This window comes from Oncorhynchus keta, chromosome 23 (genome assembly GCF_023373465.1).
Source record: "Oncorhynchus keta strain PuntledgeMale-10-30-2019 chromosome 23, Oket_V2, whole genome shotgun sequence".
In the NCBI taxonomy this organism is placed as follows: domain Eukaryota; kingdom Metazoa; phylum Chordata; class Actinopteri; order Salmoniformes; family Salmonidae; genus Oncorhynchus; species Oncorhynchus keta.
In genome coordinates this window covers 12,380,848-12,407,211 of record NC_068443.1, presented here as the reverse complement: position 1 = coordinate 12,407,211, position 26,364 = coordinate 12,380,848, and the positions used below count along the sequence as shown (strand labels likewise).

Here is a 26,364-nt window from a genome sequence, read left to right as displayed (position 1 = left end):
ACAGCGTTTACAGAAAAAAGGACACCTAAAACACATTCTGAAAGCGTAAAATGTCATCATTGTCATTTGATTCAAGTCCCTGATTTTGCGTTTTTAAGTCCAGCTCCTGCTAGATTGCATTGTATGGATTCTACACAGTATGCAACAGTTACATTAATGATGTTGTTTCTCAATATCTTTACAATAAAGACAGCAATATAGGTGTTTGGAAGCAGAGTGTAAGGGGTGATACTAAGACTACAGGTGCTGGCATAGTAGAATAGTCCAGTCCCACCTTTGTTAAACTAGTTTAATTGTTTCGACTCTCCAAGTCACACGAACCAAAGAGTTCCTCTTTCCTCTTTGTTGACTCCGACCGACACACAGGACACTCAGTTAGAATGACTGCCGGTGTGGCCCCATATGAAGCCAGCCAGGTCAGTAAGGAAGCCGACCAGTCAGGTCATCCAGACAGAGATAAACAGACGTTTAGATTCACCCATGTGAAGAAGGCCTCTCTCCAGCAGCTCTCATAGGGTCACAAGTTGGAAGACAGCCGGTTCCGGGCTGAGTCTAACTCCGGTATGCTAACGATCGAATCCTTCTTAGGAGCTCCAGGGGCCGGGAGCCCCGACCCAGCCGCCGCTGCAGCCGCTCCCATGCCGGGTGCTCCTCCTGGGGGAGGAGTGGAGGCGAAGGCCACCCGCTGTGGAACTCCCGCGGGTCTCCCCCCAACCTGGACCCCCACCCCAGAGGGCCCAGGCTGGCTGGGGTGAGTGGGCTGAGGGGGGCCAATGGAGGTGGAGGAGGCATGGGTGGATGGGTGGGTAGATTGGGGAGGGCTGGGGCCGGCAGGAGGGGTTCCATCCTGAGGGAGGGAGAGCTGGGAGGCGGAGAGGACACGGGCATCTTGGCTAAGGGTGCCTGAGTGGAGCGAGTGGGTGCTTTTCTGTGAGGAGGGCCTCTGGATGGTGTGCGTGGGGCTGGGAACGTGGTGCTGCACCAGGGACAGCTGAGACCCAGACGGCCCCACTCCCCCCATGTACTGGAATGTCCGTCCTGGATGCGCCAGAGGGCTCTGGACTGGTGGGCTGGAAATAGCCGACCCAAACACTCCTGTTGCATGAGCCATCTGTGGTGGCTGGGACTGGAGAGGAGATGCGGAAACAGGGCTCTGTGACAGGCTATGGACCACCTGGAACCTCCGCAACATACGGGGGGACTGCAGCGTCCCTGACCCTGACCCAGACGCTGCCCCTATCGGACCTGGCCCCATCCCCATCCCCATCGGCCCCATCCCCATCGGCCCCATCCCCGGCATCCCCATTCCCCCCATCGGCCCCATCCCCATTCCCCCCATCGGCCCCATCCCCTGGGGGCAGAAGCTCATGGCCACAGCCTGCTGGAGGCTGGCGAGGGCCCCGACTCCGGATGGGCCTGCGGGGGAGAACATGCCCCCAGGGACGGAGGATGTCATGGACATGGTGCGGGGTCTCTGAAGGTCCACTAGTTTGACCATCTCACGGTCGTACTTAACAATCTCCTGGATCATCTCATTCTCATGGTTGTTGAAAACGCCGGAGTTGAGGTCGTGCTGCACTTTGTGCATCAGAATGGAGTTCTTCTTGCCTGTGATGGAGTGAGGAGGAGGATAAAAGCAGAACTTGATGAGGATGAGGTAGAGGAAGAGGAGAACAAGGGAGGAGGAGGAGGAACACTGACAGTATTTTCTATCCTTCAAACTAGGTATATTGTTTTTGCAAGAAGCAAAAGAAGCAGTGTCACTTCATCAAGGAAAAGAGTCACATATTTTGAATGTTATATAATGTTTATGCATCTCTGAGCGATGTTCTATCGATTCCGGGGTCATTTAAGCAGGTAGAAATACAGCCGGTACGACACGTTTTGCATTATATAATGAATATCGCACATAGATAACTAAATAACATTCAAAATGGGTGAGTCTTTCCTTTGTCCTGTTTAGAGCATGCTGAAGCAACCCCATAACTCAGGTCAATGCTCGGGCTAGAGTTATCTTTCATAGATAAGTTTGCATCTGCTATTTCTAAGAGGGAGTCCAACATAAAAGGTCAAATAAAGATGTGTTTATGTGATAGCAATACATAATATTAGGGTAAGATGTGAAGATGAATTCTCAATAAAGACAGTGTCATGCCTGAAGTCTGGTTTTATCCTCTACTCCCCTGTGAAAATAACAGGTGCAACCACTTGATAAATCTGGCCCAGTCCCTATTGATTGGACCACTGTTGTGTCTGGCAAACAGTGGGGAATGCAGCATCTGTGGAACCACCTGGGTACCACGAGCGCGGAAAACTACTATCACACAGGTAGTTTATTGTTCTCTTTCTAGGAAGAGAAGCAGGACAACTAGGGCCCTATTTGACTACTTTAAAATGCATCCTTCTTTCTTGGTTCCCTTCGGAAGTAATCACTGATCTAACACAAATGGATTGTTGAAAGTTCACGGATCTACTACTGTCAGTTCAGTGATTACTCTAAGGGAGTGAGGAAGGTGCATTAGTACAGGGCCCAGAGCTCTCTTCAGTACCTATGCGGTCCAGTCGGTCAATGGCCACGGTCTCAAAGGCCCGTCTCATCATGGGATACTCCTCTAGCACCTCATTAAAGTTGTCCACAGACAGGGAGTAGAGACGGCAGTATGTCTCCGCTCTGACGCTGGCCGTACGCCGACCCCGCGTCAGCAAACAGATCTCTGATAGAGGGAGACAGGGTCAGGTAACACAGAGACAGAGCAAAATGTCTCAGAGATACAATATATTCATGTTCTATTTCATTATCTGTAAAATATACCATAGAAACCATCCAGTTAGTTTTCACACATGAAAACCCACAAAGCAGTGGGTATTGTGCTGCAGAATACTCCAGTGATCTCATTATGTCTAAATATGAATTGTTCACTGAATTAAATGAAAGTCTGTGTGTATTGTGGTTCAGGCCCATACCTCCAAAGTAGGAGCCATCAGAGAGCTTCATTCCCAGGGTCCCCTTGGTGATAACGTTACAGACTCCGTGCTGGATAAAGTACATCTTCTTGCCAATGGTGCCCTCTCTGATGATGTAATCACGAGGCTGGAAGACCTCAAAGCGGAGCATGATCAGCATGGCTGTCACAAAGTTGGGCTCTGCGTTGGCGAACAGCGGCATGGACGCCACCAGCTTACGGCAGTTGAAATTGACAATTTCCTGATGATTGGATAGACAAAGTTTGTTAGTAAAATATTTCAAAAACGCTATATCCACCAATTATTCACATTGATGTTTTTTCTTTAGAAATTATTGCTTATGGGTACATTCATGTGTGTGTAAAATATTACTGTTCTCATATTTTTTATTAATAAGATATTCGATGTGTTTGAAAATGTTTTATATCATTGGTTAGCTGGAATGGAATGTTTGTATCCTGTATATTTGACCTGTGTATGAATGCACTTATAGTAAGTCTCTCTGGATGAGAGCATCTGCTAAATGACTAAAATGTCAAATGTTACACATACAGGTCTCACATTATTGTATTTATAATATCGTTGTAACATTTATATATTTCTTCGTTCATTTCTTAGAATTTGGGGGATTTGTGTGTATTGTTTAGTAATGGCAGATATTATTTCAGTGTTGGAGCTAGAAATGTAAGCATATATAAATGTTTTATATTGATGTCATACATTTAGCATTTGACTGTGTAAAACCTAGCAGTACTACTTATTTTTCTGAGAGTGAGGCGGATATATAGCATTTTGCAACAAAAAAACATGATTATATGTCTCTCTGAAATAAAACCATCAAGTGATGGATTTTAAACAAATACATGTCTGTCATGTATGATGATTAGATGATTAGATGATTAGATGATTAGATGATTAGATGATTAGATGATTAGATGATTAGATGATTAGATGATTAGATGATTAGATGATTAGATGATTAGATGATTAGATGATTAGATGATTAGATGATTAGATGATTAGATGATTAGATGATTAGATGATTAGATGATTAGATGATTAGATGATTAGATGATTAGATGATTAGATGATTAGATAGAGAAAAAACACACCAATCTCTTTCATAATTTCTTTCAACAATAAAAGCTAATTTCCCAGCATTTCTGAAAATGGATATATATCGTTTTGGAAGGAAATACTTGAAATGTTTTTAAATGGTTGTGTGTGTTTGTGTGTTCATGACGTCCCTGTTTAGGTAGGAACTCAGAGACCCACCTCTCTGAGTGGTTCGTTCAGTTCCTCTAGGATGCTGTCTTCATCAAACATCTTCCCCTGGTACCGGTGCTCATAATAGTCATGGATTTTCTGTCGGAAGTCGGATGGCAGCTTGTGGAAGGACATGTACTGCTCCACTTGTTTGTACTGTAGAGAGAAATAAAGTCAATGTGTTATCTAGAACCAGAAAGGTTTCTATCTAGAACCAAAAATGGTTATTCGGCTATCCTTATAGGATAACCCTTTGAAGGACCCTTTTTGGTACCAGGTAGAACCATTTTGAGTTCCAAGTAGAACACCTTCCACAGAGGGTTCTACATAGAACCCAAAATAGTTCTACCTGGAACCAAAAAGGGTTCTACATCGAACCAAAAAGGGTTGTCCTATGGGGACAGCTGATAAACTATTTGTATCTAAGAGTGTAGAGCTTAAACTGACTCTATGGAGTGGTTCAACCATTCCATCATGAAAAAAAGGGAGACACATTTCTAAAGTGGATGGTGGACAGGCCACAGTGAAAACTAAGGTCTGGTTTTCCAGACAAAGATGAAGTCTATTCTGGACTAAAAACATGCTAAATGGAGCATTTTTCTAGCCTAGGACTAGCGATTTTTAGTCTAGGACTAAGTTTACTCTGTCTGGGAAATCAGCTCCGAAAGCTATGCATTACTAAATCAATGCAATGTATCAGGTGGTGTATAACTGGCATGGTGTTTGATCCCAACCCTCCTCAGGATGCCAGTCTGCCAGTCAGGAAGACATAGATGTGGTTGTAAAGCTGTTGAGCTGTGGGAGATGGAGAGATTCCTCTGTGCACTTTTATGTCAGCATTCGTGCAGTTCAGCCCACGTCAAACAGGGAAGCTGTCTCGTAAACATGTCACTCCACACAGCACTCATAAAGCCTTCACAAACACAACACAGGCCTGGGTCTTAACTGGCACTGACACGTCAGAACCCACACACATACTGGCAGACACACACACAGACAGACAGACAGACAGACAGACAGACAGACAGACAGACAGACAGACAGACAGACAGACAGACAGACAGACAGACAGATGAATTAACTGTTTTCCTTCCCTTCTTTCTCAAACCATTAAACATTTACAAAAACAGAATCTCTCATAATTTCAGAGAAAATAGTATAAACTATGCAAATCTGGAATGTGAACACTTACAAACACCTTACTGATTGTAATATATAATAATATATGCCATTTAGCAGATGCTTTTATCCAAAGTGACGTACAGTCATGCCTGCATACATTTAACATATGGGTGGTCCAGGGAATCAAACCCACTACCCTGGGGTTACAAACACCATGCTCTACCAACTAAGCTACATACTAAGGTCTAGTAATAGAGTGTTAATAACTGCCTCATTCATGATCTACTACTAGACAGGAGCACCATACAGGTTTACCATACTCCATTTGACCCTCCGCTTTCATCTCTGCCGCATCCACCGAGAAGAAGCCATATAATTCTAACAAGCTCGGTTGAATAATTCAAAGGCAAAATAAAGAAGTGAAGTCTCCCATGGGTGATGAAAGCTTTGCTTCCCTAACTTATGCTGTTACATAATGAGATGCTGCGTCAGTGCTGCTGCTCTCGGACAGGCAGGCTGAACTGAAGCTGTGGTGGCATAGGTAGGTGTTGCTGACGTAGTGTGTGTGGGTGTGTGGGGGGTGTTGCTGACGTAGTGTGTGTGGGTGTGTGGGGGGGAGGGTGTTGCTGACGTAGTGTTGCTGACGTAGAAACAGCCCAGGACCTGCTGGTGATGCTGATAGGCTAACCGTCATAACAACTGAACCTGCTTGTGATGCTGATAGGCTAACCATCATAACAACTGAACCTGCTTGCGATGCTGATAGGCTAACCATCATAACAACTGAACCTGCTTGTGATGCTGATAGGCTAACCATCATAACAACTGAACCGGCTTGTGATGCTGATAGGCTAACCATCATAACAACTGAACCTGCTTGTGATGCTGATAGGCTAACCATCATGACAACTGAACCTGCTTGTGATGCTGATAGGCTAACCATCATAACAACTGAACCTGCTTGTGATGCTGATAGGCTAACCATCATGACAACTGAACCTGCTTGTGATGCTGATAGGCTAACCATCATAACAACTGAACCGGATGGTGATGCTGATAGGCTAACCATCATAACAACAGAATCGGATGGTGATGCTGATAGGCTAACCATCATAACAACAGAATCTGATGGTGATGCTGATAGGCTAACCATCATAACAACAGAACCTGATGGTGATGCTGATAGGCTAACCATCATAACAACAGAATCTGATGGTGATGCTGATAGGCTAACCATCATAACAACAGAATCGGATGGTGATGCTGATAGGCTAACCATCATAACAACAGAATCTGATGGTAATCTAGAGGTCATGGGTCAAACCTATCCCCAGGGATTTAGACTCTTGAGTACAGGAGAATGAAGCAACAAAACACTATCTGTTTGGCTGCTGATTGGCTTAAATAGCTGCGGTTTAATGACCTGCTTTTGAAAAACATGTCCAGGTGCAAGATGGATTTTCACAACCTGACAGCACTCCGATGTTTTTGAGAAATGAGAGAAAGGGTTAGCCAATGAGCCACAGCGCTCGGAGGGGGACTGACAAACATCCAAAGAGGGTCAAAATGACACCCATTTTCTGTGTCACGTTGATTGGTCCATATGCTGCAGCTAAACAGTGTGAGAGATGTAGCCTAAACATTGGCATTCATGGATTTCTGTTTAGCACTTGGTGGTGGAATAGTTCTCCATTCACTATTGACAGCATGATGGACAATGTTCTATCACTTGTACTTCTACCCAGGGGCATATAATAGGGTACAAACTGTGTCTGACACTATTTATCCCTTACAGTTAAACACAGAAATAGTAAAAATCCAATGAAAGTAAATGGAAATAGATATGTCATAGCGATTATCAATTCATCACTCATCATGTTGACGCTGAACACAACCCCCCGGTCTGCTCCAGTGACACAAGTGACATCAGTGACACTTATACGTCTCTGCAGCATCTATCTTTAAAGCTGTTTCATCTCAACCCCCCCATGGCCTCCCCTTTTCCCTCTCCTCTCTACCCTTTCCTCTCCCCTCAGTCCTCGCTCCTCACCATGAGGAATTCTAATTTGGGTTCAGTGCGGACAGCATTTTCAGATATATAATTAATTCCGGCCTAAATCACTTCATTATAATACATAGCACATCTAGCAGTGAGTGAGAGGCTAGTGACAGCCAAGTCAAAGCCTGTCTCCCTGTCTCTCTGTCTCCCATCCCGCCAGAGAGCAGAGGTAAAACAACATCAAAGTCACTACTGCTGTGTTAATTGGATTTCTACGGAATCAGAAACACACTGAGATTGACTCTGAGAGAGCTAATGTCCACGGGATGTTGGCCTGTGCAAGTCTTACATTTTGTTTTATATTTTCCTCCATTGAATGTCTGAATACGTTTACGTACATCTATGAGCTACCGTCTTTAAAAAAGTGAGTTCCAAAAGGATCATAACCATTTCTGGTTTCAGGTAGAACTATTTTGGGTACCATGTAGAACCCTCTGTGGAAAGGGTTCTACAGGGAACCCAAAATGTTTTTTTTTTTTTTACTTAGAACCCAAAAGGGTTCTTCAAAGGGTTCTCCTATGAGGACAGCTGAAGAACCCTTATAGGTTAGCACCTTTTTTTTCTAAAAGTGTACATATTGATATTTAAACCTCTATATACAGTAAGAACTAATGGTGGCCACAGTAGATCCTAACTCAGTCTGAGTAATGGAGGTGGTCAGAGACTTGATTTGTGTCTGAGAGAAGATAATACACTGTAGTAAACTGTAGAAAACTGTAGAAAACTACACTGAGTGTACAAAACATTAGCAACATCTTCCTAATATTTAGTTGCACCCACTTTTGCCCATGGACTACAAGGAATACAAGGTGACATGGACAACAAGGTGTCAAAAGCGTTCCACAGGGAGGCTGGTCCATGTTGACTCCAATGCTTCCAACAGTTGTATCAAGTTGGCTGGATATCCTTTGGGTGGTGGACCATTCTTGATACATATGGGAAACTGTTTAGTGTGAAAAACACAGCAGCGTTGCAGTTCTTGACACACTCAAACCAGTGCACCTGGCACCTATAACCATACCTCGTTCAAAGGCACTTAAATATTTTGTCTTGTCCATTCACCCTCTGAATGGCACACATACATGATCCATGTCTCAATTGTTTCAAGGCTTAAAATTCCTTCTTTGACCTGTCTCCTCTCCTTCATCTACACTGATTCAAGTGGATTTAACAAGTGACATCAATAAGGGATCATAGCTTTCACCTGGTCAGTCTATGTCATGGAACTAGCAGGTCTTCTTAATGTTTTATACACTCACTGTAGTATCCATTGACCATGTGTAGTACTTAAATCAAATCAAATCAAAGTTTATTTGTCACGTGCGCTGAATACAACAGTGAAATGCTTACTTACAGGCTCTAACCAATGGTGCGAAAAAAAAAGGTATGGGTGTGTGTGTGTGTAGGTAAGTAAAGAAATAAAACACCTTCTGTAGCACAGTTGGTAGAGCATGGCGCTTGTAACGCCAGGGTAGTGGGTTCGATTCCCGGGACCACCCATACGTAGAATGTATGCACACATGACTGTAAGTCGCTTTGGATAAAAGCGTCTGCTAAATGGCATATATTATTATTATTATTATTAAAAAGACATTTGAAAATAAGAGTAGCAAGGCTATATACAGACACCTGTTAGTCAGCCTTATTGAGGTAGTATGTACATGTAGGTATCGTTAAAGTGACTATGAATATATGATGAACAGAGAGTAGCAGTAGCGTAAAAAGAGGGGTTGGCGGGTGGTGGGACACAATGCAGATAGACCGGTTAGCCAATGTGTGGGAGCACTAGTTGGACGGGCCAATTTAGGTAGTATGTACATGAATGTATAGTTAAAGTGACTATGCATATAAGATAAAGAGAGAATAGCAGCAGCATTAAAGGGGGGTTGGAGGGGGCACACAATGCAAATAGTCTGGGTAGCCATTTGATTACCTGTTCAGGAGTCTTATGGCTTGGGGGTAAAAACTGTTGAGAAGCCTTTTTTGTCCTAGACTTGGCACTCCGGTACCGCTTGCCATGCGGTAGTAGAGAGAACAGTCTATGACTGGGGTGGCTGGGGTCTTTGATAATTGTTAGGGCCATCCTCTGACACCGCCTGGTGTAGAGGTCCTGGATGGCAGGCAGCTTTTCCCCAGTGATGTACTGGGCCATGCGCACTACCCTCTGAAGTGCCTTGCGGTCGGAGGCCGAGCAATTGCCGTACCAGGCAGTGATGCAACCGTACGGGATGCTCTCCATGTTGCAGCTGTAGAACCTTTTGAGGATCTCAGGACCCATGCCAAATCTTTTTCGTTTCCTGAGGGGGAATAGGCTTTGTTGTGCCCTCTTCACGACTGTCTTGGTGTGTTTGGACCAATCTAGTTTGTTGTTGGAGGAATTGTCAGTGAAGCTCTCAACCTGCTCCTCTACAGCCCCGTCGATGAGAATGGGGACGTGCTCGGTTCTCCTTTTCCTGTAGACAACAATCATCTCCTTAGTCTTGGTTACGTTGAGGGATAGGTTGTTAATTCTGGCACCACACGGCCAGGTCTCTGACCTCCTCCCTATAGGCTGTCTCGTCATTGTCGGTGATCAGGCCTACCACTGTTGTGTCGTCAGCAAACTTAATGATGGCGTTGGAGTCGTGCCTGGCCATGCAGTCGTGGGTGAACAGGGAGTACAGGAGGGGACTGAGCACGCATCCCTGGGGAGCTCCAGTGTTGAGGATCAGCGTGGCAGATGTGTTGCTACCTACCCTCACCACCTGGGGGCGGCCTGTCAGGAAGTCCAGGATCCAGTTGCAGAGCGAGGTGTTTAGTCCCAGGTTCATGTGTTGAACGCTGAGATGTAGTCAATGAACAGCAGTCTCACATAGGTGTTTATTTTTTCCAGGTGGGAAAGGGCAGTGTGGAGTGTAATAGAGATGGCATCATCTGTGGATCTGTTTGGGCGGTATGCAAATTAGGGTGGGTCTAGGGTTTCTGGGATAATGGGGTTGATGTGAGCCATTACCAGCCTTTCAAAGCACTTCATGGCTACGGACGTGAGTGCTACAGGTCTGAGTCATTTAGGCAGGTTGCCTTTGTGTTCTTGAGCACAGGGACTATGGTGGTCTGCTTGAAGCATGTTGGTATTACTGACTCAATCAGGGACATGTTGAAAATGTCAGTGAAGACACCTGCCAGTTGGTCAGCACATGCCCGGAGCACACGTCCTGGTAATCCATCTGGCCCCACAGCCTTGTGTATGTTGACCTGTTTAAAGGTCTTACTCACGTCGGCTACGGAGAGCTTGATCACACAGTCGTCCGGAAAAGCTGATGTTCTCATGCATGCCTCAGTGTTGCTTGCCTCGAAGCGAGCATAGAAGTGATTTATCTCGTCTGGTAGGCTCGTGTCACTGGGCAGTTCGCGGCTGTGCTTCCCTTTGTAGTCTGTAATAGTTTGCAAGCCCTGCCACATCCGACGAGCATTAGAGCTGGTGTAGTATGATTTAATCTTAGCCCTGTCTTGACACTTTGCCTGTTTGATGGTCCATCGGAGGGCATAGTGGGATTTCTTGTAAGGTTCCGGGTTAGAGTCCCGCACCTTGAAAGCGGCAGCTCTACCCTTTAGCTCAGTGCGAATGTTACCTGTAATCCATGGCTTCTGGTTGGGGTATGTACGTACAGTCACTCTGGGAACGACGTCCTCAATGCACTTATTGATAAAGCCGGTGACTGATGTGGTGTATTCCTCATGTCATCGGAAGAATCCCGGAACATGTTCCAGTCTGTGATAGCAAAACAGTCCTGTAGTTTAGCATCTGCTTCATCTGACCACTTTTTTATAGACCGAGTCACTGATGCTTCCTGCTTTCATTTTTGCTTGTAAGCAGGAATCAGGAGGATGGAGTTGTGGTCGGATTTACCAAATGGTGGGCGAGGGAGAGCTTTGCAATGCGTCTCTGTGTGTGGAGTACAGGTGATCTACAATTTTTTTCCCTCTGGTTACATTTAACATGTTGATAGAGATTTGGTAGAACTGATTTAAGTTTCCCTGCATTAAAGTCTCCGGCCACTAGGAGCGCCGCCTCTGGGTGAGTGGTTTCCTGTTTGCTTATTTCCTTATACAGCTGACTGAATGTGGTCTAGGTGCCAGCATCTGTCTGTGGTGGTAAATAAACAGCCACGAAAAGTATAGCTGAGAACTCTCTAGGCAAGTAGTGTGGCCTGCAATTTATCACAATATACTCTACTTCAGGCGAGCAAAATCTAGAGACTTCCTTAGATTTCGTGCACCAGCTGTTGTTTACAAATATGCACAGCCCCCCCCCCCCTCGTCTTACTGTGTGCTGTTCTATCCTGCCAGTACAGCGTGTATCCTGCTAGCTGAATATCCATGTCGTCATTCAGCCACGATTCCCTGAAGCATAGGATATTGCAGTTTTTGATGTCCCGTTGGTAGGATATTCGTGATTGTACCTCGTCTAGTTTATTGTCCAATGACTGCACGTAGGCGAGTAATATTTACGGTAACGGCAGCTTCCCTAGTTGCCTTCTGCGGGTTCAGACGAGGCATCCAACTCTTCTTCCTCTGCGTCGCTTCCTTTTGCGAACAATTGACATGTCTACCCTGCGGGGTGTTTTAGGATATCGTGTGAGTCCTGCTTGTTGTTGTTGTTGTTGTTGTTGTTGAAGGAATGTTTGTCTAATCCGAGGTGAGTGATCGCTGTCCTGATATCCAGAAGCTCTTTTCTTCTGTAAGATACGATTTCAGAAACATTATGTACAAAATAATTTACAAATATCGTGAAAAAACCCACATAATAGCACTATTGGTTAGGAGACCGTAAAACGGAGGCCATCTCCTCCATTTCCGTTATTTCCATCAGTCTTAGTTTAGCTAAATGGTATAGCAGTTGTGCGTTCTCAACAGACATTCGGGTGCTGTCGTAAATTCGCTCTGGCAATCTACTCCGATTTCAGAGCACACTCGTCTGAGTGTACCAGAGCGCAGAATAATGAATTTATGAGTGATCAACACCAGTTGAATATGGCCGGTGTCAGTAAATGTTGGCAAAAAAAGCGTAATTAAATTGTTGCCAGCAGCACAGTTACAGTCACCAACGCTCTGGATAACATGAAAACTGCCTAACCAGCTCTGCTAGGGCGAGTAAAATGGTCAGAGTGGTCTCATTTTTGTCTGGAAGTAGCTAGCAAGCTAGCCAATGTTAGCTTGGGTGCTTGACTGCCGTTGTAAGGTCCGAACGCTCAAATCATACCAACTCCTGGGCCAGAGCGTCCAGTGTGCGCTGCGAGAGCGAAACACCCTGAATTTAACAAACGGACAATCTGACAAGGCTCTGAATTTACGAGTGCACACTGGCACTCCACATTGAACGAACACACCCAATGTCGTAAAATGTCTAACTTGTCATGTGTTATGCTAACTAGCTAGCAAGAGATTGCATAGCAATAGCATCAACTTCTGGTAGACAGGTGAAGAGCTAGTACGCTCAACTAAAAGCATACTGTTCATTTACAGAATACTAAAATGAACTAATAGTATATAGTATGCAGTATATACTCATTAAGTATGTAGTATACAGTATGTTAGTATGGGTATTGGAGCACAGCTCATGTATTGTGTTCTCTACTGTTTATAGAAAAGTGCAGACGAGCTGAAGCATCCGTTTAGACCCCAGTCTACCTACCTACAGGTTATGGAAATGTTGCATTTTTAGTATTTCTTCAGTAGGTTTCCTGAAGGAGAAAGCCTGCACTTCTATGTCAAAGACAATCAATCAAAAACACTACAGTAAATACTACAGTAATGTCCGCAAAAACATTACTGTAAACACTACAGTATACTACAGTCAGCAAAGATATTACATGAATTACTATGGTAATTACTATAATTAACTGTAAATACTACAGTATACTACAGTAAATACAACAGTAAGGTATGCAAAAACACTGCAGTGAATATTATAGTATTTATCCCATAGTATACTATAGTCATTTTTTGTGGAGATCACTTCTGTGGCCGACATGTAAACAATCCTCCATCCTCCTACATGCTTCAGGCAACGCAGCTTGGGCTGTGAAAGACCTCTGCTGAGTACTGAGCTACGATACTGTCCAGCCTTTAGGGTGACCAATCCTGCACTAACACGCCTGATTAATCCAATGACTCTCGGCTGATTCATTGGATTAGGTGTTTCAATGCTGGGCCATGCACCCACTTCATCTGTCCAGGACCAAGATTGGCTGGTGGCCATCCCCCTGTGCTACAGTGTGAACCCACAGAGACAGACTGACTCCACTCTCATCAGGGGCAGAAGGTTTAAATGACACTTAGTAATATTTGGAGGCATAGAGAATTCCTCCAGCCGAGAGCAGCTTCACTGGACTGACAGTTTCTTTTCTGGGTGTTTTAATAAACATACAGTGGTCCTCAGCTCAGAAACCATAATCCCTAGCAGAGCAGAGTCGTCGGAAAAACTGACAGCAGATCATGAGGAGTAGAAAGTTTCTATTGGAATGTACTGACTTGGCCTCTCTGCAATGCATGGTGGAGTGGTAAAATGGATTAGAGTTATTAAAGAGACCAGGAAATACAAATGAGAGACAAACTATTACAACTCTTTCAGTTCCATTCAGTGGGAAGAGTTCCATTACACTCCAAGTGCAGTCTGACATGGATGCCTAATCCTCCTTCATTTGATTCAAGGTAGGATAAAAAGATTCCATTCACCTGTTCAAGAAGTTCTAGAACACCAATGTTCTGATAAGATTGCATTTGTAAAACCAGTCACTCTCTGTTGTAAAATCAGCCACTCTCTGCTGTAAAACCAGTCACTGTCTGCTGCAAAACCAGCTACCTGGCAGGTTGTTCATCTCCCCCTGGGAGACACCATTCCTCACCGATGAGACACACCGTGTATCACACAGAGAACTTTTAGCACCCGTTGCCCGGGGCACGAGAAGAAGGATGAAAGGTAATGGAGAATCGTCTCATTGCAGATCTAATAGAGGTGAAATACAACGAGTAGGATTGGTAACAAAATGTGATCCAATATGATTTACAACTAGGTAATTCTCTCCTCATAGGAAAGACCTTGAAATGAAATGAAAAGTAGCATTGCCGTAACAGAGGATATTCCCAGACAAACATGACTATTATTGTCCTGACATCTCTGACTATGGCCCAAAATCGCATAGAAAAGGTAAGAGGCAAGAGACTTCAGACCATCTATAGCTCATAAGTCCCCCTGCTCGTAGCGGCCAGTTAGCACTGCACCTCTCAAGGACACAGCCAACAGAGAGAGGGAAGGAGAGAGAGAAGGGGAAAGAGAGAGAGAAGGACAGGGAGAGAGAGAGAGAGTGTGAGAGAGAGAGAGAGAAAGAGAGAGAGAGAGAGGGGGGGGGGGAGAGAAGGTCAGAGAGAGAGAGCGAGAGAAGGACAGGGAAAGAGAGAGAGGACAGGGAGGGAGAGAGAGAGAGAGAGAAAAGGTAGAGAGAGGTAGACAGACAGAAAGAGAGAGACCGAGAGGATAGAGATGGAAGGGAAGCGGGATGAGAGCAACAATGTGTGTGCAAGAGAGAGAGATTGGGTGGGAGAGGCAGGGAAAGGGAGAGAGGGAGATTGTGTGGGAGAGGCAGGGAAAGGGAGAGAGAGGGCCATGGTGGGGACATCACCTTCAGGACGACATTGGCAGCAGGTCTGCTGCCTCATCAATTCTGCTGCTGCCCAGAGGGACGTCATATCTCCCACTCCACCTTTCCCTCCTCTTCCACATCTGCCTCCCTCCCTTAACCCCCCTGCTACCCCCAGCCCGCGGCAACGTGGCTCTACCTGGGTGAACACACCCGCTCACTCCGATTGGCTGCTGAGATGTAGGAACACTGCCCCAGCTCGACAACCACAGAGACTCTGCTTGGAGACAGGAGCCAGGGCTTGTGTTGCTAACGCTGCTGCTAACACCAGGCGACACTACTGCAATACTACTCATTAGCACTAGACTAAAGCTTGCTGGCTGTGCTCTGCAGGTATCTACCTGGGATCTACAGAGAAACTATATGGTGTTATACTGCTATACAACAGGTACTATCTGGTACCTATGTCAAAGATCAGTTTGTAGGCCACCTTACTACCAACTAGGTACAACCAAAAGATGCCTAGTGGTTCAATAATAAAATAAATGAATTCTTACTTTACTTATAAATCACTACATTTTCGATGTCATTGTTACATAGCCTATCATTTGTGAATTATTCTGCATAGCAGAAGTAATATGACGGGAAAGAATAGCCTAGCAGTAAAGGAATAATGGTAATTCATTCATTCATCCATTCATTCATTTAGTAGTACTACTAATACGCAGGAAATGAAGCTATAATTTCACTACACGTTTCAGGCAACATAATCATCACCATAGTTAGAACACAACTGATTGTTGTTGTATCACTGCAGTAATCAGTATCATCATTAAAACGCTTTGCCGTCACATTCTGGAAGCAGCACATTTAAAACTGCCACTCATCTGGGGAGCAAAATACATGCCCAAAGGACATCAAACAAACACTTCAGAGGACAGACACGTTTGTGATGGCTGGAGATGTGTCAGGGTGGAGATGTATCAGGGTGGAGATGTGTCAGGGTGGAGATGTGTCAGGGTTGTCATGTGTCAGGGTGGAGATGTGTCAGGGTGGAGATGTGTCAGGGTGGAGATGTGTCAGGGTTGAGATGTGTCAGGGTGGAGATGTGTCAGGGTGGAGATGTGTCAGGGTGGAGATGTGTCAGGGTGGAGATGTGTCAGGGTGGAGATGTGTCAGGGTGGAGATGTATCAGGGTGGAGATGTATCAGGGTGGAGATGTGTCAGGGTGGAGATGTATCAGGGTTGTGATGTGTCAGGGTGGAGATGTGTCAGGGTGGAGATGTGTCAGGGTGGAGATGTATCAGGGTGGAGATGTATCAGGGTGGAGATGTATCAGGGTGGAGATGTGTCAGGGTGGAGATGTGTCAGGGTGGAGATGTGTCAGGGTGGAGATGTGTCAGGGTGGAGATGTATCAGGGTTGTGATGTGTCAGGGTGGAGATGTGTCAGGGTGGAGATGTGTCAGGGTGGAGATGTGTCAGGGTGGAGATGTGTCAGGGTGGAGATGTGTCAGGGTTGTGATGTGTCAGGGTTGAGATGTGTCAGGGTGGAGATGTGTCAGGGTGGAGATGTGTCAGGGTGGAGATGTGTCAGGGTGGAGATGTCAGGGGGTCAGGGGAGATGTGTCAGGGTGGAGATGTATCAGGGTTGAGATGTGTCATGAGATGTCAGGGTGAGATGTGTCAGGGTGAGATGTCATGGTGGAGATGTGTCAGGGTGGAGATGTATCAGGGTGGAGATGTGTCAGGGTGGAGATGTGTGTGGAGATCAGGGTGGAGATGTATCAGGGTGGAGATGTATCAGGGGTGGAGATGTATCAGGGTGAGATGTGTCAGGGTTGAGATGTCAGGGTGGAGATGTGTCAGGGTGGAGGGTCAGGGGAGATGTGTCAGGGTTGAGATGTGTCAGGGTTGTGATGTATCAGGGTGGAGATGTGTCAGGGTGGAGATGTGTCAGGGTGGAGATGTGTCAGGGTGGAGATGTGTCAGGGTGGAGATGTATCAGGGTTGAGATGTGTCAGGGTGGAGATGTGTCAGGGTGGAGATGTGTCAGGGTGGAGATGTGTCAGGGTGGAGATGTATCAGGGTGGAGATGTATCAGGGTTGTGATGTGTCAGGGTGGAGATGTGTCAGGTGGAGGTCAGGGTTAGTGATGAGATGTGTCAGATGGTGGAGATGTGTCAGGGTGGAGATGTATCAGGGTTGTGATGTGTCAGGGTGGAGATGTGTCAGGGTGGAGATGTGTCAGGGTGATGTATCAGATGTGTCAGGGTGGAGATGTGTCAGGGTTGTGATGTGTCAGGGTTGTGATGTGTCAGGGTGGGGTGTGAGATGTGATCAGGGTGGAGAGTCATGTGATCAGGGTGAGATGAGATGTGGATCAGGGTGGAGATGTGTCAGGGTGGAGATGTATCAGGGTGGAGATGTGTCAGGGTGGAGATGTATCAGGGTTGAGATGTATCAGGGTGGAGATGTGTCAGGGTGGAGATGTGTCAGGGTGGAGATGTATCAGGGTGGAGATGTATCAGGGTGGAGATGTGTCAGGGTTGAGATGTGTCAGGGTGGAGATGTGTCAGGGTGGAGATGTATCAGGGTTGAGATGTATCAGGGTTGAGATGTGTCAGGGTGGAGATGTGTCAGGGTTGAGATGTGTCAGGGTGGAGATGTGTCAGGGAGATGTGTCAGGGTGGAGATGTATCAGGGTTGAGATGTGTCAGGGTGGAGATGTGTCAGGGTGGAGATGTGTCAGGGTGGAGATGTATCAGGGTGGAGATGTGTCAGGGTGGAGATGTGTCAGGGTGGAGATGTATCAGGGTGGAGATGTGTCAGGGTGGAGATGTGTCAGGGTGGAGATGTATCAGGGTGGAGATGTGTCAGGGTGGAGATGTGTCAGGGTGGAGATGTGTCAGGGTGGAGATGTGTCAGGGTGGAGATGTGTCAGGGTGGAGATGTGTCAGGGTGGAGATGTATCAGGGTGGAGATGTGTCAGGGTGGAGATGTGGAGATCAGGGTGTTGAGATGTGTCAGGGTGGAGATGTATCAGGGTTGTGATGTGTCAGGGTGGAGATGTCAGGGTGAGAGGGTGGAGATGTGTCAGGGTGGAGATGTGTCAGGGTGGAGATGTATCAGGGTGGAGATGTGTCAGGGTGGAGATGTATCAGGGTTGTGATGTGTCAGGGTGGAGATGTGTCAGGGTGGAGATGTATCAGGGTGGAGATGTGTCAGGGTGGAGATGTATCAGGGTGGAGATGTGTCAGGGTGGAGATGTGTCAGGGTGGAGATGTGTCAGGGTGGAGATGTGTCAGGGTGGAGATGTATCAGGGTGGAGATGTGTCAGGGTGGAGATGTATCAGGGTGGAGATGTATCAGGGTTGATGATGTGTATCAGGGTTGAGATGTGTCAGGGTTGAGATGTGTCAGGGTGGAGATGGTGGAGATGTGTCAGGGTGGAGATGGAGATGTATCAGGGTGGAGATGAGATGATGTCAGGGTGAGATGGAGATGTATCAGGGTGGAGGGTGGAGATGTATCAGGGTGGAGATGTGTCAGGGTGGAGATGTATCAGGGTGGAGATGTGTCAGGGTGGAGATGTATCAGGGTGGAGATGTGTCAGGGTGGAGATGTGTCAGGGTGGAGATGTATCAGGGTGGAGATGTATCAGGGTGGAGATGTATCAGGGTGGAGATGTGTCAGGGTGGAGATGTATCAGGGTGGAGATGTATCAGGGTGGAGATGTATCAGGGTGGAGATGTATCAGGGTGGAGATGTGTCAGGGTGGAGATGTATCAGGGTGGAGATGTGTCAGGGTGGAGATGTGTCAGGGTGGAGATGTGTCAGGGTGGAGATGTATCAGGGTGGCTTTGATTATGCACGTGTGACTGTAAGTCTTTTTGGATAAAAGTGCCTGCTAAATGGCATCCATTGTTATTATATTAATACTACTACCGTGGCTAGCTACTAGTCATTTTATTTTACAGATTGTGTTTTATCACCAATGCTCTTGAAAACATTACTTGATAATATAACACCCATAACCGTCTAACTTCATAATATAATTTTATAATCATGTAATTTAATAGTAATTTCATGTGTGAAAATGACTCTATAGTCATGTAGCAGGGATCCAGAGGTGTGGATCCATTTTCTTTCCCTGGGGGACAGAGTTTTTCCTCATTTGGTAACCTAACCAGGTATAAATCCAGACCATATCGGGTAGGACAGTGATTAATCAGTTGGAAAAAGGCTTTGTTTGGGCTATGATGGGACCAGAGTTTTTCTAATCAGGTCACATGGTTTAAAAAAGAACTCCTGGAAAAACTACTGGGCAGCAACCTTGTTCATATAATATATGATATCTTTTATATTAGACTAACCTGTGAGGGGTGTTTACACAGACAACACCTGTACAATAGAATTCAAAGGGCTGAGCTGTGCTTTATGCAGGTTTGTATCGTGTAGGCCTATGCAACTATAATTAAAAGACTAACTTACAGTCTGTCATCACTAGCGTTGTGTTGTTCATTTCAGGTAGGCTAATCATTTTGGATTGAAAAGGTCAAGGTAGCCTAGCCAACGGAACCAAATTTGGTCATATTAACATTTTCAGAAAATATATTTATGTATTTATAATAATTTAGACAAATAAATGGGTTATAAATGCATAACACTAACAAGATTCCTTTGTTTACCCTTTACCCTGTTTACCCTCCCCGGAGATGACCCTGGCTGTAGCATATGAAGCTGTGGTTGTTATCCGTAGCCTACAGTTGATCCGTCTGAAAAGTCATCTCATTTCCATCCCATACAGCATGTCAGATTGATAACGTTAAGGTGGAGGCTGCTGCAACATTTCTGTGAAGGGTTTTTGTTTGTGTCTGTTGGGAGTGAGGTGTTATCACACTTGCTAAATAAATACCGGAGGAAAGAGGAGAGCGCTCTTTGTGCTTTACTGGACGATTTGCCTTGTGCCGGCCCGCACAACCTGTGATTTCTGTGAATCTGATTGGTCAAGACACACACAAGAACCTACTATGACATGAACCACAGATACATTATTGTATGTGAGTTGACAAATCATAAAGCAAAACAGTCTAAAAAAATGAAAATGTTTCCCTCTTGTTTACACTTTTGCATCAATATTCTCATTAAGCTAAATCAAAAATGTTGGTGAGCTGCGGGCTGTGTGTTCAGAAGAAAATTGACCAAAAATACAAAGGAACAAAACTTTGGAGACTGGAAGAGGCATTTTCTCTGCACAGGTAGAGTCCTGTCTGTGCATGTGCCTGGTACTGCCTCATCATTTTTAACACTTGAAAACACTTCATTTAGTCTACATCATCATGCATATTGAGTCTGGTTGGCTGCTACTCGCATCAGAGAGACACAGAAAGGCATAGAGAGGCAAATCACAACCAGTAAAAGAAGTCAAGCTAGCTAATCAGCAGATTTACACAAATCATCAACATCAATGATCAGCTGATACCCTACCCCCTGTTCCTGATGTCACTGTCTTTAGGAGGCACTGGAACTAGCTTGCTTACAATTTGTGATGATGATTGAATGTGTTGTTGCAGAAATAAATAGGCCTATGTTCAAAATTACTTTTATTTTCAGCACATGCCCTCTGAGAAAGGTCTGTGCATGGACCTGGTTAGGTTGTTGCAGGAAAGAGCGAGAGCGAGAGCGAGAGCGAGAGCGTGAGAGAGAGAGAGAGAGAGAGAGAGAGAGAGAGAGAGAGAGAGAGAGAGAGAGAGAGAGAAGAGAGAGAGAGAGAGAGAGAGAAAGAGATAGAGAGATAGAAAGAAAGAGAGAGGGATAGAGAGAGAAAGAGAGCTAGTGGGAGAGGGAGAGAGAGAGAGAGAGAGAGAGAGAGGAGAAGAGAGAGAGGGAGGGAGAGAGAGAGAGAGAGAGAGAGAGAGAGAGAGAGAGAGAGAGAGAGAGAGAGAGAGAGAGAGAAAGAGAGAGAGAGAGAGAGGGAAAGAGAGCGAGAGAGAGAGATAGCAGAGACTCTACCTTCCCATTAGGAGGAGTCCAGGGATTAAGATAAGGAAATTAAGGAAAGAGAGAGAGAGAGAGAGAGAGAGAGAGAGAGAGAGAGAGAGAGAGAGAGAGAGAGAGAGAGAGAGAGAGAGAGAGAGAGAGGAGAGAGAGAGAGAGAGAGAGAGAGAGAGGAAAGAGAGAGAGAGAGAGAGGGAAAGAGAGAGAGGAGAGAGAGAAAGAGAGGAGAGACAGAGGGATGGAAGAGAGAGAGAGAGAGAGAGGGAAAGAGAGAGAGAGAGAGAGAGAGGGAGAGAGAGAGAGAGACAGAGGGACAGAGAAAGAGAGAGAGAGAGAGAGAGAGAGAGAGAGAGGAAAGAGAGAGAGAGAGAGAGAGGAGAGAGAGAGAGAGAGAGAGAGAGAGAGAGAGAGAGAGAGAGAGGGAAAGAGAGCGAGAGAGAGAGATAGCAGAGACTCTACCTTCCCATTAGGAGGAGTCCAGGGATTAGACAAGAGTTAGGGTAGACAGTAAAGGATGGAGGTGAGAGAGAGAGGGATGGAAGGAGAGAGGGAGGGGTGGAGGGAGAGAAGGATGAAGGCAGAGAGAGAGAGGGATGGAGGGAGAGAAGGATGAAGACAAAGGGAGAGAGGGATGGCGAGAGAGAAGGATGAAGACAAAGGGAGAGAGGGATGGAGGGAGAGAAGGATGAAGACAGAGAGAGGGATGGAGGGAGAGAAGGATGAAGACAGAGGGAGAGAGGGATGGAGGGAGAGAAGGATGAAGACAGAGGGAGAGTGGGATGGAAGGAGAGAAGGATGAAGACAGAGAGAGAGGGGGATAGAGGGAGAGAGGGATGGAGGGAGAGAAGGATGAATACAGAGGGAGAGAGGGATGGAGGGAGAGAAGGATGAAGACAAAGGGAGAGAGGGATGGAGGGAGAGAAGGACGAAGACAGAGAGAGAGAGGGATGGAGGGTGAAAAGGATGAAGACAGAGAGAGAGGGATGGAGGGAGAGAAGGGTGAAGACAGAGGGAGAGAGGGATGGAGGGAGAGAATGATGAAGACAAAGGGAGAGAGGGATGGAGGGAGAGAAGGATGAAGACAAAGGGAGAGAGGGATGGAGGGAGAGAAGGATGAAGACAGAGGGAGAGATGGATGGAGGGAGAGAAGGATGAAGACAAAGGGAGAGAGGGATGGAGGGAGAGAATGATGAAGGCAGAGGGAGAGAGGGATGGAGGGAGAGAAGGATGAAGGCAGAGAGAGAGGGATGGAGGGAGAGAAGGATGAAGACAGAGGGAGAGAGGGATGGAGGGAGAGAAGGGTGAAGACAGAGAGAGAGGGATGGAGGGAGAGAAGGATGAAGACAGAGGGAAAGGGATGGAGGGAGAGAAGGATGAAGACAGAGGGAGAGAGGTATGGAGGGAGAGAAGGGTGAAGACAGAGAGAGAGGGATGGAGGGAGAGAAGGATGAAGACAGAGGGAAAGGGATGGAGGGAGAGAAGGATGAAGACAGAGGGAGAGAGGGATGGAGGGAGAGAAGGGTGAAGACAGAGGGAGAGAGGGATGGAGGGAGAGAAGGATGAAGACAGAGAGAGGGATGGAGGGAGAGAAGGATGAAGACAGAGGGAGAGAGGGATGGAGGGAGAGAAGGATGAAGACAGAGAGAGAGGGATGGAGGGAGAGAAGGTTGAAGACAGAGAGAGAGAGGGATGGAGGGAGAAAAGGATGAAGACAGAGAGAGGGATGTAGGGAGAGAAGGATGAAGACAGAGGGAGAGAGGGATGGAGGGAGAGAAGGATGAAGACAGAGGGAGAGAGGGATGAGGGAGAGAAGGATGAAGACAGAGGAATAAAGGGATAAAGTATTTTTACCTTCTCCTGGTACTGTCGTCGGGACGAGTCCAGGGACTGGATGAGTGCAGTGGCATGGCCTATGAACACAGCGTAGCAGGTGGCCCCTACGATCATGCTGAGCATGGTGAGCCAGATATCAGACAGGCTCTCCGGGGCCTGCCGACCGTAGCCGATACACAACATGTGGCTCATTGCCTTGAACACTGCAAATGAATACAGCTCAGACCATGTGTCATTCTGCAAAGAGAAAAATGAAAGAGAAAATGAAATTAAATATGTATGAAAGACAGAGGAAAACACATTTGGGGAGGAGAGGAGAAGAAACGAAAAGAGGAAAGTCTTGAAAGTTTTTGAGTTGGTGACTCAAAGTAAGAGACTGAGAAGAAGTGATAGACAGAGGAGAGTAGAGACAGAGAGAAGAGGATAGATGGAGATAGAGGGAGGTAGAGGGAGATAGAAAGGAGGGTAGAGAGATATAGAGAGGAGGGTGGAGAGATATAGAGAGGAGGGTAGAGAGATATAGAGAGGAGGGTAGAGAGATAGAGAGAGGAGGGTAGAGAGATATAGAGAGGAGGGTAGAGAGATAGAGAGAGGCCTGGGCCCTGACAGTAAATTTCAGTAAGACCAAAATAATGGTGTTCCAAAAAAGGTCCAGTCACCAGGACCACAAATACAAATTCCATCTAGACACTGTTGCCCTAGAGCACACAAAAAACTATACATACCTTGGCCTAAACATCAGCGCCACAGGTAACTTCCACAAAGCTGTGAACGATCTGAGAGACAAGGCAAGAAGGGCATTCTATGCCATCAAAAGGAACATAAATTTCAACATACCAATTAGGATCTGGCTAAAAATACTTGAATCAGTCATAGAGCCCATTGCCCTTTATGGTTGTGAGGTCTGGGGTCCGCTCACCAACCAAGAATTCACAAAATGGGACAAACACCAAATTGAGACTCTGCACGCATAATTCTGCAAAAATATCCTCCGTGTACAACGTAGAACACCAAATAATGCATGAAGAGCAGAACAAGGCTGATACCCACTAATGATCAAAATCCAGAACAAAGCCGTTAAATTCTATAACCACCTAAAAGGAAGCGATTCACAAACCTTCCATAACAAAGCCATCACCTACAGAGAGATGAACCTGGAGAAGGGTCCCCTAAGCAAGCTGGTCCTGGGGCTCTGTTCACAAACACAAACACACCCTACAGAGCCCCAGGACAGCAGCACAATTAGACACAACCAAATCATGAGAAAACAAAAAGATAATTACTTGACACATTGGAAAGAATTAACAAAAAAACAGAGCAAACTAGAATTATATTTGGCCCTAAACAGAGAGTACACAGCGGCAGAATACCTGACCACTGACCACCCAAAATTAAGGAAAGCTTTAACTATGTACAGACTCAGTGAGCATAGCCTTGCTATTGAGAAAGGCCGCCATAGGCAGACATGGCTCTCAAGAGAAGACAGACTATGTGCACACTGTCCACAAAATGAGGTGGAAACTGAGCTGCACTTCCTAACCTCCTGCCCATTGTATGACCACATTAGAGACACATATTTCCCTCAGATTACATAGATCCACAAAGAATTCGAAAACAAATCCAATTTCGATAAAACTCCCATATCTACTGGGTCACAGCAGCAAGATTTGTGACCTGTTGCCACGAGAAAAGGGCAACCAGTGAAGAACACACACCATTGTAAATACAACCCATATTTATGCTTATTTATTTTATCTTGTGTCCTTTAACCATTTGTACATTGTTAAAACACTGTATATATATATAATATGACATTTGTAATGTCTTTATTGTTTTGAAACTTCTGTATGTGTAATGTTTACTGTTAATTTTTATTGTTTATTTCACTTTATATATTCACTTTATATATTATCTACCTCACTTGCTTTGGCAATGTTAACACATGTTTCCCATGCCAATAAAGCCCTTGAATTGAATTGAATTAAAGAGGGGGGTAGAGAGTTAGAGAGAGAATAGGGTAGAGAGATAGAGAAAGGAGGGTAGAGAGATAGAGAGAGGAGGGTAGATAGAGAGAGGAGGGTAGAGAGATAGAGATGTAATTGAATTGAGAGAGAGAGAGGGGGGGGGTTGCAGAGATAGAAAGGGTAGAAAGAGAGAGAGAAGGGAAGATAGAGGGAGGAGGGTATAGAGATAGAGAGAGAAGAGGGTAGAGAGATAGAGAGAGAGGATGGTTGAGGGAGACAGAGAGGCTGGTAGGGAGATAGAGAGGACGGTGGAGAGATAGAGAGGACGGTGGAGAGATAGAGAGGAGGGTAGCGAAAGAGGAGGGTAGAGAGAGAGTGAGAGAGAGAGGATGGTAGAGAGATAGAGAGAGAGGATGGTAGAGCGATGGAGAGGAGGGTAGAGAGAGAGGTGGATAGAGAGATAGAGAGGAGAGTAGAGAGATAGCGAGAGAGAGAGGAGGGTAGCGAGAGAGAGGATGGTAGGGAGACAGAGAGGAGGGTAGAGAGATGTAGAGAGAGAGATAGGATGGTAGAGAGATGTAGGGAGGAGACAGAGGTGGGAGATGTAGGGAGGGTAGAGAGAGAGGAGGGTAGGGAGATAGAGAGGAGTAGGGAGATAGAGATAGAGAGGTAGGGGTAGAGATAGAGAGATAGAGAGGAGAGGTAGAGATGTAGGAGATAGAGGATATAGGGAGATAGAGAGGATGGTAGATAGAGAGGATGGAGGAGATAGAGAGATGGTAGGGAGATAGAGAGGAGGGTAGGGAGATAGAGAGGAGAGGATAGAGAAAGGAGGTAAAGGTAGAGAGATGTAGAGATAGATAGGATGGTAGGGAGATAGAGAGGTAGAGAAAGGAGGGGGTAGAGAGATAGAGAGATGATAGGGAGATAGATAGGATGGTAGGGAGATAGAGAGATGTAGGTAGAGAGATGTAGGGAGATAGAGAGGAGGGTAGAGAGATGTAGGGAGATGGAGAGGGGGTAGAGAGATAGAGAGAGGAAGGTAGAGAGATGTAGGGAGATAGATAGGATGGTAGGGAGATAGAGAGGAGGGTAGAGAGATGTAGGGAGATAGAGAGGAGGGTAGAGAGATGTAGGGAGATAGATAGGATGGTAGGGAGATAGAGAGGAGGGTAGGGAGATAGAGAGGAGGGTAGAGAGATGTAGGGAGATAGAGAGGATGGTAGGGCGATAGAAAGGAGGGTAGAGAGATGTGGAGAGATAGACAGGATGGAACAAGACAGAAAGCATTAGGGACAAAGGAGACAAGGAGAGGAAGTTGTTTAAATGAGGACTCAGGGGAGATAAAGAGGAGAGAGTTAGATGGCGAGAACAAGAATTAGGGAGGGTGAGAGACAGAGGGGGAGAGAGAAAGCAAGAGAGAGCGAGAGTGGGTTAGAGACAGTGAGGGGGAGAGAGAGAGGGAGAGACAAGGGAGAGAGAGGAGGGGAAAGACAGAGGAAGAGAGAGAGAGATAGAGAGAACGGTTTGAGACAGTGA

General features: G+C 45.9%; 1 protein-coding gene across 1 annotated transcript in view; it reads right to left on the bottom strand.

Annotated features, from left to right (window-relative positions):
• Positions 1 to 517: 517 nt before the first annotated feature.
• Positions 518 to 26,364, bottom strand: part of LOC118401806 (potassium/sodium hyperpolarization-activated cyclic nucleotide-gated channel 2-like) — a 75,241-nt gene continuing 49,394 nt past the window's right edge. Inside the window, exons 4-9 of the mRNA XM_052476372.1 lie at positions 22,880 to 23,098; positions 4,240 to 4,386; positions 2,965 to 3,205; positions 2,550 to 2,714; positions 1,336 to 1,608; positions 518 to 1,221 (exon numbers count right to left, since the gene is read on the bottom strand). Of these exons, the coding sequence (XP_052332332.1) occupies positions 518 to 1,221; positions 1,336 to 1,608; positions 2,550 to 2,714; positions 2,965 to 3,205; positions 4,240 to 4,386; positions 22,880 to 23,098 (1,749 nt within the window). The remainder of the gene's footprint in view (positions 1,222 to 1,335; positions 1,609 to 2,549; positions 2,715 to 2,964; positions 3,206 to 4,239; positions 4,387 to 22,879; positions 23,099 to 26,364) is intronic.